The sequence below is a fragment of the Schistocerca serialis genome, chromosome 8, assembly GCF_023864345.2.
Source record: "Schistocerca serialis cubense isolate TAMUIC-IGC-003099 chromosome 8, iqSchSeri2.2, whole genome shotgun sequence".
Lineage (NCBI taxonomy): Eukaryota > Metazoa > Arthropoda > Insecta > Orthoptera > Acrididae > Schistocerca > Schistocerca serialis.
This window is the reverse complement of record NC_064645.1, coordinates 347406730-347419469: the sequence shown is the minus strand read 5'-3', so window position 1 is coordinate 347419469 and position 12740 is coordinate 347406730. Positions and strand designations below refer to the sequence as shown.

General features: G+C 40.6%; 1 protein-coding gene across 4 annotated transcripts in view; it reads right to left on the bottom strand.

Moving 5' to 3' along the window:
* Positions 1–12740, bottom strand: part of LOC126416729 (flap endonuclease 1) — an 89579-nt gene that overhangs the window by 18393 nt on the left and 58446 nt on the right. For 3 of the 4 annotated variants that reach the window (XM_050084550.1, XM_050084552.1, XM_050084553.1), the window contains exon 7: positions 6506–6694. In XM_050084550.1, coding sequence (XP_049940507.1) covers positions 6506–6694 — 189 coding nt within the window. Of the gene's footprint in view, positions 1–50; positions 146–6505; positions 6695–12740 lie in introns of all 4 variants that reach the window. The other variant, XM_050084551.1, reaches the window with a different exon arrangement.

The following is a 12740-nucleotide window of genomic DNA, read 5'->3' as shown; positions in this document are numbered from 1 at the left end:
TTAAAGCATTGCAAGTGTTTCTCTTCCGAACATATTTTGTTGATACTGACCTACATAGGGAGAAACGATCATGATGATAATATAAGGGAAATCAGAGCTCACGGAAAGATATAGGTATTCGTTTTTTGCGCGTGCTGTATGAGATCTGAAAAACAGAGAATTATTGTGAATGTTGTTCGATGAACCCTCTGCCAGGCACTTAAATGTTATTTGCAGAGTATCCATATAGATGTAGACGTATATGTTCTTACCTTTACAAGAATATAATGGCTCTTGTATATATGACTGTGAAAAGAAAAGCCACAAATGAGGAGCAAAAATCCTTGAAAAACTTTGGTCAGGGCGAAGGAAAATAAGATGAATCATATTAGTGACTAAATGCATGAAAATAACGTAACTGTACAGTGAATTGTGGTGTGTACACGCAATCTTTCTCGCACGATTTTAAAGGAACTGTCAGGTAGAAATGGCTGCATCTTATACCAATGTCTGTAGTTCTGTGAAGTCGGATCACAGAAGAAATAAGGAAAAACTGAGGAAAATGGAAGTTGAAAATACCATAATACAGGCAATTGAATCACAAAGACTACTTTGGTATTGGCACCCAGAAAGAATGGATGATACAAGATTGCCAAAGCGAGTACGGCAGTGGACACCAATGGAATATATACATACACCAATGTTTGCCTGCTTCATGGTAAGCTTCCTATCTTTTTGTTAACTGCAACTGTGATATTTTGATGTTAAATAACCCCTCATACAAAATTAGAATAGTCTGTAATGAAAAACAGAAGTCACTATGAATTTGTGTGTGGCGCATGTTAGGTTATACGTAACTGTGTATGACATGAACATAATTAATTTTTGTTTGTATTTGCTACATATGTATTTGTATTCAATCTCAAGAGAACTGATTGCATGCAATGCACTCACTTTTGCTTGTGCGCACAGATAAAACATGAGAATGAAATATTCATGACACCCCTTGTATCTCATAAACCTTTTTTGAGATATCAAACCAAGTTTCTAGCAAATGAAAGCCTGCAAAAAGGAGACTATTTTGCCATATATGGTTAACATGGGAAATTTCCTATCTACCATGGTGTACAAGAACCTACAGCAGTTTTCAATAGAATAATGCAATTTTTAAGGGCCATTTTTATGCTGAAAATTAAGTTCTTCATAAATTATTGCCCTGTCTTGTCCTCGGCTGGTTGTTAATAATCCACTACTTCAGGATTCTGCAGCTATTGCAACTGCATTAGCATGTTTGTTAGATGAAGCTTTGTAAACTCTGCTGTGTTTTGCTAATAGAAACAATACACCACAGCACCAAGAAAAACATGGGTGTTACTCAGAATTTGCCACTGATGCTTCTCTAAAAGAAAAAAGGTTAACAAGAAAGGCATAAATCAATCACTCTTTTTGTTCCAATTTCAGTAGTCACATATCCTGGTAAATAAAGTTTCACATTTTAACAAAATGGTAAAAAACCCTCCTCCTGTGAAGCTAACAAATAAGGCTATAAGATGCAGAAAAAACTACTTTTTTACTCTGTAGTTTCTTCAACATTGTTTGAGAAAGCTTGCTGAACAGCCAGCATGCACACATCCGGTCACACCGTGTAGTGAACTGGTTGTCAACTGCACCAAAGTGGGCAAAGAATGTTGCATTCATAATGGACAAAGTGTACAAAACAGCAGGCAACAGAAAACCAAGGTGGTCGACGCTTCGGAGCAAAAGGTTGGCTTTGCCTAGCAAAGAGGACAAGAATACGTCTGTGTGCATGAGTCAATTTATTTTGCATGAACTCTGTTCCAACACACACTGGAAAACTATATAAAACATATAGAGGGTGAAACTCATGGGCATCATATTTTCAAGTCAAGCTGCAGTGCTGGCATAGGGTAGTCAGGTGGTACAATGTAGCCATATAGGTATTTTGTATGTGTGTGGGGGCTTTATTCCTCAGATTATTTACATTTTCAAATTAATAATTTTTGAATTCAGGCTTTGACACGTTCAAAATTTTTCAATCTTGGTCACATTTTATTGTTGCTGATTCTGATTGTGAATTTCGGCAAACTGTCATCATCAGATCTGTCAAGAGACAAAAAGTAAAACTATAAAAACAGTGCCAACCACCTCATGTACTTGAAAAAACCACATGAGCCACACTGTATAGCATGTCCCTTACCAGTCCCATCATTATGTCACTATGCCGGACACGCCATCTATGATCTATGGGCATAATAATCAGCAGAATCTTGATCAGGCCCCCCTCTATTCTGGCAGGAAAGCTCTATTTTATGGTTTGCTCAGTTGCAGTGAGAGTTCATGTTAACATAGGTGACAGCAGACCAGATTAAATACAGCTATGTTCTCACAGCATTAAATGTAGATATGCCTACAGAGATGCAAGATATTCTAGCTGTCCAGCTGAGGACCGATCAGTATGCGACGATCAAGAATGCTTTAACTACCCGCCTGTTGCAATCCAAGGCATATTTCAGAATATCTAGGTATCATGCCTACCATCTGATGCACAGAAAATATTAACAGTACGCACCTTTGCCCAGACTGCAGATCGCAGTTCAAAAGTTTATCTTACCACACAAGCATTGCATCTGTAGGCCCACAGAAGGACAGCAACCCTATGGCAGCCCTCACATCTTAACAAGCACAAATTGCCAAGTTTATGGCCCAAGTAACCAATTTGATAACATCGTGTTCCTGTCACTACCCACAACAGGGCTGGCTGGCGAGGAGGTCCAATCAATTGCCATCGGCAGCAAAGATCTTCTGGTACCACCAAAAGTTCAGCGCGGAAGCATGAAAAATGCAACCCTCGTGTGAGATGAGAAACCTGGCGTGAAGTGAGTGATGATGGCGACTGGCTCTCTCAATGGCAATCGACGCCTCTGTCAGAGAGATACACGAAGCAGTAGTTTTTAGTAGACACAGGAGCTGAAGTGTTAGTGTGTCTAGCTACTTGACTGGCACACCACAGCTGAGATGATTGCTGTCTTTTCACTGCCAATGGATCATTGATTCAAACTTATGGTCGTGTGATACTATTTCTCAATCTAGGTCTACGACACAAATTCGAGTGGCAGACATGAGGCATCATCCTCAGAGCCCATTTCCTGTTGTATAAATGGTGTTTTACTAGACCTCTGGCATCACTGTCTCCTTGATACTACTACTTATTTAACCGGCCAAGGAAAACTATGATGTATCATTGGTAGTACAGTATGTACCATCACAGGAGAATTTCCATACTTAGTTCCCAGAACTTTCCTAAGCACACCCGTGCTAACGCCTATACAACATATCATCTTCCATTATATACTCACTAACCCAGGACCTTCTATCCATGCAGAGCCTTGTCGATAAACACCTCAGAAGTTGAGGGTAGTGAAGCAAGAATTTTCACCAATGTTAGCACAAGGGATCTGTCAACACTCATGCAGTAGCTGGGCTGTGCCATTACATGTCGTGCCGAAGAAGAAAATGGATGGCACCTGTGCGGTGACTACCAAAAATTCAGTTTGAGAACAATTCCTGACAGATATCCGTTGTGGCACAAAGAAGATTTTGCACACAATGTACATTGTACATGCATTTTTCTACCACTGACTTAGTACGTGTGCATCATCAGATACCTGTCGCACCCGAAGATACAGCCAAATTGCTGTTATTACTCCATTCAGTCTCTGACTATATGAGAATGCTGTTCAAAATATGTAATGCTGCACAGATGTTTCCACGTCTTATGGATGAAATAATGTGCAACCTTTAATTATGTTACATATATATCGAGAACATTTTGGTGAAATCTTCTTCAGAATCAGATCACATGGAGCATTTGCATCAAACCTTCAACCACCTCAGTTTGCAGGGACTGATTATTAACACTTCATACTGTGTATTCAAAGTGATAGAATTGCAATTCCTCAGATTCACCATCAACGCCCAAGGAATTCAAGCGCAGAAAGAGAAAGTTAAAGCCATAGTCAAATACCCGCGGCTGGTCATGATCTGGGAATTGAGAGAATTTCTAGGCGTAATAAACTTCTATCACCATTTTGAACAAAACTATACACTGTTGACAACACCATTGAATGGCTAGCTGAGAGATGCTTCGAAACTGAATAATGAAATCTTATGGACTAGTGAAGCAGAAGCAGCTTGCACCAAATGAAAACTGGCAACATTGAAGCTATGCTGTTAGTGCATCCTATTTCTTACGTCCCCCTTCACTTTGATGGCAGACATGTCGGCATCAACAACAGGCACCATACTATAACAGCAAATAGAGCAGTGTTGCCAGCCTCTCATGTTTTTCAGGCACAAGTTTTTACCAACGGGGCAAGGCTGGTCGACATGCGATCGCAAGCTGAATGCTGTGTACACTGCCATAAAAAAGTTGCATCATATACTCAAAGGGCAGCAATTTACTTTGGTCACTGACCACAAGCTATTGATGTTTGTCTTTCTTCAGATGCCAGACAAGGCATCACCACGACATCAACACCACCTAGATAATAACGGCTAATTTACTATGCATGTTATTCACGTTTAGGGTGATATGAACATTCCAGAAGACGCGCTCTCTCTTTCATGTCAAAACACTTACAACTGCTATCAACTAAGAGGCTGTCACTAAGTCACAATGGCTCAACCCCTTAGTTACATGCATTACTGGAGCAACCAACAAGCCTGCACCTCCAATGTGACCCACTACCACTGGCGAACATATGGATGTATTATGACATTTCAACAGCAAAGACACGACTGCCTGTCCCTCTGCAGTTTTGACACTAAACCATTGCATCATTGGCGCATCCAGGGATCTGCAGTAAGTTGAATCTTGGGAAGAACACTTTCATGTGGCCAGCGTCAGATCACAAGCTGAGAGCCAGTGCATGACTTAACGGAGGAATGAAATTACTCAACATGTCAAAGCATTACATGGCACATTTCTACCACCTAATCAATGATCTGAGCACATCCATTTAGACATCATCAAGCTATTACCATCATCTGATGGTTTCAGTTACCGACTTATGGACATCAACTGGTTTTAGCATTGGCCAGAGGTTTTCCCTATGAGTAATATAATCTCTGAAACTCTGGCAACTCCATTCTTTTGAGGACAGATTGCCCAGTTTGATTTGCCTCTTCATTTTTACCGTGGATCAAGGCTGACAGTTTGAGCCATATTTGTTTACATCACTTGCCACACTGATAGGCATGAAGTATATCTGCACTACAGCTTACCATTCTACAGCCAATGGATTTGTGGGACAACTGCACCGGCAATTGAAAGTAGCATTAAGACATTACAATTTGCAGTGCTGGAAGGCAGCATTAAGACGTTACAATTTGCAGTGCTGGAAGGCAGCATTAAGACGTTACAATTTGCAGTGCTGGAAGGGAGCATTACCCATTGTGCTTCTAGGCCTTCATGCATCCATCAAGGAAAATCTCCATGCTAGAGTAGCTGATCTTGTCTATGGCCAATCAATTCAACCACCAGAAAAATTCCTCGAGCACAGATCTCCAAGCTGCAAGCACAAATCTGACAACTCTGTCCTGTCTCATTGTGAGGTCAACTCACTTGTTGTCTTTTTGTTTTCAAGGATCTAGCATTGTGTGACCAAGTCTTCGTCCCACTATGATGCGATACACGAGCCACTCCAACCCCTGTATGATGAACTTGCACAGTCCTCAGCACGGATGGAAAGATGTCTAAGATCGATATTATGGGTACCGTAATATAAATGATTGATACAATGTATATCATCAAATAGTCATACTTGTACCAGCTGCAGGTGCGAACTGGTAACTACACAGTCACAACTCTTATGTTACATCACGTTTGTTAAAATCTCATTAGAGCTGTATAGATGCACATGTATTAGTCCATAAGGTTTGTCATTTTAATGTTTGCTTAACACATTAACAAAAATGGTAATTATGCTTTTAATCCAATTTACCTTTTATTCATGTTTGGACTTATCTCTCATCTATAACAAGAGTGCGCTGCCGTCGTGGCTTGAGAGTCACCTGATCGCGGTTGAAAAATTTACCTTCCTACCAGTAACTGCCACCACCACAATGCACCTACACCTCACATGAGGAAGAGCTGTTTGAGGGTATACATCTCATAAATATATTAAAGTATTTGGTATGTATTACTCATGTATATTACTGTATTTGTACCCTATTAATTGTAAATACTTAATATTTTGTGATCTATCGAAATAAAGCGCATCCTATGGACATTTTTCTGTTCTCATGAAAAATATTCTTGTAATATGTGCAAAGAATTGTATAGCCCATGTATTTATGTTTTTACTTTTTATCTCATGAGAGATCCGATGATTGCAGTTAAATGAAACACATAGTCAGAATCATAAATAATAATATGTGAGCAAGACGGAAAAATTGTGTTTCGCAAGTCCCTCACAAAACCAAGAGACAAGTGATATTTACATACCTTTCTTTTCTGCGAGGTATTGTTCGTACTGGGTAAAACTTTGAAGAATGTATCAAGGCGACCTTGAGTTGTCCCTGACCGGCCCTTTGCCAGTTTTTTTGCACCATTACGCACACGATCTTCATTGAATTGTTTGTCACCACACAAATATTTCACCAAACCTTCCTCATCTGGATCAGTCCATTTCAGCTGAAAAGTAGTAATTAATAAAAAAAAGCAAGTGGCACAAATTGTTACATTACAAAATTAACACAAGGAAAAAGTTTTAAATGAAGTATACTGCTGAACACCGACTTTCTTAGTAAGATATTTTGAAATGCATTGTATTCCTCATTTATTACTAACAATGTATAAGTGTTGACATAAAAGAAACTTCTGAGGCTGTCAATTTGCAGTTTAATGTTCAATTAGTGCTGAAGTAGGATCTATTTGGGCCTACACACACGTACATTCATTTCTTTGCATACATTTTTGCATGTTGTTTTCTGTGAAGTCGTGCAGATGCTCTGCCGTTTTTGTCTCCCAGTGGGGTGCAACAACATGGCTGTAGTAAACTGTTGACCCATTAACACTGATTAGACAGAGTTTTATGAAACTAGGCACAGCACAAAGGTTGAAAAACAGTTGTACACTAATTGGTTACAAACTCTTTCTTGTTTTGGAGAGTGGGGAGTGGTATGATGACTTTTTATATAGTTTACTTGACTGTTTCTAAGAGTTTTGTATTTTGCACTACACAACTCATCTGACTACTATTTGGTGAGGCTTCTCAGTGTCCAAGAAATCACAGGTCCATGGTATTCTATAACAGCTCCTCCCACTATTGCAGCCAGTCAGTTACCCTGGAAACTGACTATCTGTCATATAGCTGTTACCAGCTTCAGCAAGGTGCATGCCAAGATTTCTGCCACTACTGTTCTTCCACGCAGATTTCTAATACCTCTAAGAAAACCCTTACTTATTTGAATAAATTTGTGCTACAGCGTTTCTTTCTTAATATTCCAAGCACTGGTTTTTCCCAAAAGAAAATCATACCATATTATATTATTACTGACTGGCCAGTGCACTTCCATACCACCTGATTTGGAATTTCTGCACACTAACAAATATATCAATAACTTCAGTTTATCTTTTACATACTGCTGCATACGTTCCATGACCTGTCAATATATCTTTCTCCTGGTAGATTGCTTGTATTTTAACTAAACACTTGCTGCACAACTGAGAAAATCTGTAAACTCTTCTTTCCATTGTTGTGTCCAAAGAACATTGCCATTATTACAGGAGCTTTGATATTCCCTATTTGACACAAGCTGCTCTCTCGTTTCATACACCTTGCTTCTTTAACTAGTACTCCGAGTGGCTCTGGAGTTCAGCAGTAAACTGTCACGCTATTTATTCATAGGTCTTGGGTTCAATACCTGGTCACCGCTAGGATTATTATCTGTCATATTACTTCTTTCTCCTCTAGTACTAATAGTGAAAAATGTCAGGTAGCACATTGGTTTGGAGTCCATGTAGGCCCTCGTGTAACTGGCTGAAAATGGCAGTTTGAACATAATGAAGGAAAGCAACAACATATCACTTCCAGTGGGACCATGCATTTTAAGTCACTGTGAAGTTCAAACCAACCTTCGAGTTGACCTCAGCTTTAGCTTACTGCGCCCTCCAACTAAACTTCTAGGTTTCTTGGCAAGATTCGTAGAAAATAAATATGAGGGATAGATGTACCGGGCTGCAGAAGACTGAACTGTGACTCAGACCATTTTGTGATGAAATAAGACTTCAGGGACAAACTGTCAATAACAAATGGCAACAGAATAAAAAAGAAGATTAACTAATACTGACAAACTGAAAATCTCTGATGAAGTAAAAAAATACCAAGTAACACAAAGCAGAAAGACAAGCAGTGAAGAGATTGCAGGAGTAGATGAAAGATGGAGAAGGATTGGAAAAGCCTTTAAAGATGCTGAAGAAGAAATAATAGGTATAAGAAGGAACAGAATAACCCAGGAATGAACTGACAAGAATTGCAGGTCAGCAATAGCGGTAAAGATCCAGGCAAGAAAAAAAGTGCCGCAGAGAGAAACTAGAAATAATTTGGAACAATATAGGGAATTAAGGAGAAGAGCTAACAAAGGGACAGAGTAAAATAAGAAATTTCTATCATGCTGTAGGCAAAATAAAGAGCAGATCCCAGCCAAAAATAATGGAATGCTCCAGCAAAGATGGGAAAATGATAAGAGAGGAAGAACAGATAGTAGGAGGACAAACAGGTTATTTCACAGATACACTAAATACAAACCAAGAAGAAGAAGAAGAAGAGACAGCTGCACAAGAGGAAAGAGTGGAGCTGGAAGTAGACAATGATGCCAACAAGGCAAGAAAGCCAAAACTACAAGGGGTCACCCAGGCTGTGCACAAGACGAAACACAACCAAACGCCTAGGGAAGACAGCATACTTCCTGAATTAATAACAGCTGGTGAAGAGGCTGTAATAAAGGAACCACACACATTAATATCAAATATATGGGAAACAAACTATGCCAGACAAATGGAAAACTGGAATAATAATTGCCATTTATAAGAAAGGGGATAGAACAGCATGTGAAAAACCTAACACTGAAAACTATAGAGGTGTAACATTCTTAACCACAGCTTATAAGATCTTCAGAAGTATACTAAACAAAAGGATAGATGGTGGTGGTGGTTTTTGGGGGAAGGAGACCAGACAGCGAGGTCATCGGTCTCATCGGATTAGGGAAGGACGGGGAAGGAAGTCGGCCGTGCCCTTTGAAAGGAACCATCCCGGCATTTGCCTGGAGCGATTTAGGGAAATCACGGAAAACCTAAATCAGGATGGCCGGACGCGGGATTGAACCGTCGTCCTCCCGAATGCGAGTCCAGTGTCTAACCACTGTGCCACCTCGCTCGGTACTAAACAAAAGGATAGAGAAGTGCGCAGAAGACATGCTAGGGGAATATCAGTGTGGCTTTTGACCAGACAGAGGAACAACTGATCAAATATTTATGATAAGACAAATGATGAAAAAGTTCTATGAATATGATACAGATCTGCATTTCCTATTCAATAACTTCAAACTAGCCTCTGACAGCACAAACCAGCAAGTACTATACAGAGTACTGAAAGAAGTTTGTGTACGAGGGGGACCCAAAAGAAACCGGATTGTTGTCATAAAAAATTTATTGATGAACCTTTTTACAAAATTATTTCAGTCACCTTCAAAATACTCTCCATTACATGTGATGCACTTGTCAAGTCTCTTTTCCCACTGTTGGAAGCATGTTTGGAACTCTTCAAGTTTGATATTGTCCAGTGCCCTTTGCGAAGCTGTTTTTACCGCCTCCACATCGTCATAACGCTCCCCTTTTAGCATTTTTTTCATTCGTGGATATAGGAAAAAGTCACACGGGGCTAGGTCCGGCGAATACCGAGCGTGGGGAACGACAGACCACCTCTGGGATACCAAATAGTAGGTCACTCGTAAGGCTGTGTGTGCTGGAGCGTTGTCGTGATGCAGAAACCAATCACCTGATCGCCAAAGTTCCAGGCGTTTCCTCCTCACATCCTCTCGCAGACGCCTTAAAACATCCAAGTAAAAGTGCTGGTTAACGGTCTGGCCAGGGGGGTACAAACTCCCGATGCACAATTCCACAAACATCAAAAAAGACAATGATCATCGTCTTCACATTTGACCTCACTTGCCTTGTTTTTTTTGGTCTGGGTCATATCCATAACACCAACTCTCATCCCCTGTAATGACTTTGTTCAAGAATTTAGTTTGGATCATGTGCAATCTCTGTTTTCAAGTCTTGACACACATTCAAGCGGATGGTTTTTTGCTCCTGTGTGAGAAGGCGTGGAACAAATTTAACAGCAACACGTCTCATGTGCGAATCCTCACTCAAAATCCGCTGACAGGAGCTCCAACTGATTCCTGTCTCTGCTGAAATTTGGTCGATCGTTTGGCGACGATCCTCGTTGATCTTTTGGCGGACCTTTTCAATGTTCTCCCCATTCCGCGATGTTGAAGGGCGTCCAGAACGAGCTTGGTCTTCAACACACATCACACCACGTTTAAAACGCCCCAACCACTCGAAAACCTGTGTGCGGCTCATAGTGTCCTCCTGGAATGCTTCCTGAAGCATTTGGTGTGTCTCCGTTGCAGTTTTTTTTATGCAGGAAACAAAATTTCACACACACTCTTTGTTCTTTTAAAGTTGTCATAACGACTTCGCAGAGGTAACCTGCCAACAGTCAGAGAAACACAATGCCCACACTTGCACGTTCAGCTCTGCACTGACGCCCGTCTGCACAGCTGTTTCATGAAGGTCTCTACTAACACTATCTATCGTAAGAACCCTGCACTACGTCTACAAGTGGCCGCGCCCTCGGAGTCCGGTTTCTTTTGGGTCCCCCCTCGTATGTGCTAAAGTAATAAGATTAATCAGAGCGACAATGACAGAGACAAGAGCAAAAGAACAAGTGAAAGCTTTGGCTTTGATAAAGGTGTGAAGCAAAGTGATAGTATCTCCACTGCACTATTCAATATAGCCCTGCATAGTTTGTTAAACAAAATCAACAAAAGAGGCACCATATTTATGAAAACTATGTGCATATACTGATGACAATGTTATAGAAGGAAGAAATATCAATACACTTCCAGAAACATACTGGCCAATGGAAACAGAAGCATTAAGAACTGGCCTCATAGTAAATGAAGAAAATATATTGTAACATCACAATCTGAGGCAAAAAGAACCCATAAAGAACCTAAACATCAAAGGAGAATACTTTAAAGGAGTGTCTTCTTTTAACTACTTGGGAGCTGTAATAACAAATGGTAACAGCATTTGAAAGGCAACAAGAGAAAGAAAACAAGCAGGAAACAGAGCCTATTTTGCAAATATGCAACTTTTCACAAATAGCCTTGTTACAAGAAAAACAAAAATACTCTGATCATGTGATAAACATTCAGGGTGTCCTCCCCCTCCAATCTCATTTGAAATGCCTGTTCCTCGCAATGCGTCTGAACTGCAGTCAGTACTCGGCAAGATGACTTACTACATTCGGTTCATACCGAATGCTGCTCAGATCGTGGCTCCATTGCATCACTTGCATCAGAAAAATGTGCCTTTCATGTCAACCAAAGAGTGTCTCAATGCATTTCAGAAACTCAAAAATGCCTTGATCAGTGACAGATGTTTAGCGCATTTTTACCCTGCCAAGCCAGTAGTTCTGCAAGTCGATGCTTCTTCCTACAGAATCAGCCCTGTGCTTTCGTGCAGAACTGGTGCACAAGACAGATCTATTGTTTTTGTGCCAAAGTTGTTAACTCAAACTCAGTGCCGTTATTCTCGAACAGAAAAAGAGGCTCTGGCTATTGTGTATGGTGTGACTCAATTCCATCAAGTATGGCTGCAAGTTCTTTTTGCTGACAGATCACAAGCCTTTGCAGTTCCTGTTTCAACGTTCAAAGCCGGTTCCTACACACATTCTTAAAAAAAATTGCAACATTGGGCTTTGTTCCTTTCGCAGTATCAGTTCGAAATTGTGTACAGACCTGTGACAAAGCATATGCCCTATCTTGCCTTACAAATGGCCCAGACTGATTTTGATATATCTGCCGCATCCTGCTGCCAAATCAATGTGCAGAACTCTGAATTGCTGGAATCTCTTCCCTTTCACAACAGAAAAATTGCACAAGCCACGGAAGCAAACACAGATCTCTTGGGGAATTGTTTGCACTATACAGTTAGTGTGATGGTACTGCACTTGGCAGGGCATGGATACCCATATTGAACAGATGACATCACAGTGTTACGCATGTGTGAAAAACCAATTTGCTCTGCCACAGGCGTTCTCAGCTTGGCCTAAGACTCAATCCGCATGGCAATGAGTGCACATAAACTTTGCAGGACCACTTTGGAACATTCACTGGCTCATAGTGGTAGACTCTTTTAGCAAGGTTTCCCTTTGCAGTGCCTATGGCTTCTACCACATCGCTTAGTGCCATTCAAGCATTGTCCTCCATATTTTGCATAGCTCACTTCACGTATTTTTGAACAGTTTTGTGAATGAAATGGCATTCGACATCAAACAAGTGCTCCGTTTCACCCCCAGTTCAACAGCAAAGCAGAACATTTCATAAGCACTTTTAAACAACAGATGGCCAAGCTTGGCACCACCCAGACACAGGACCAAGTGCTGCAA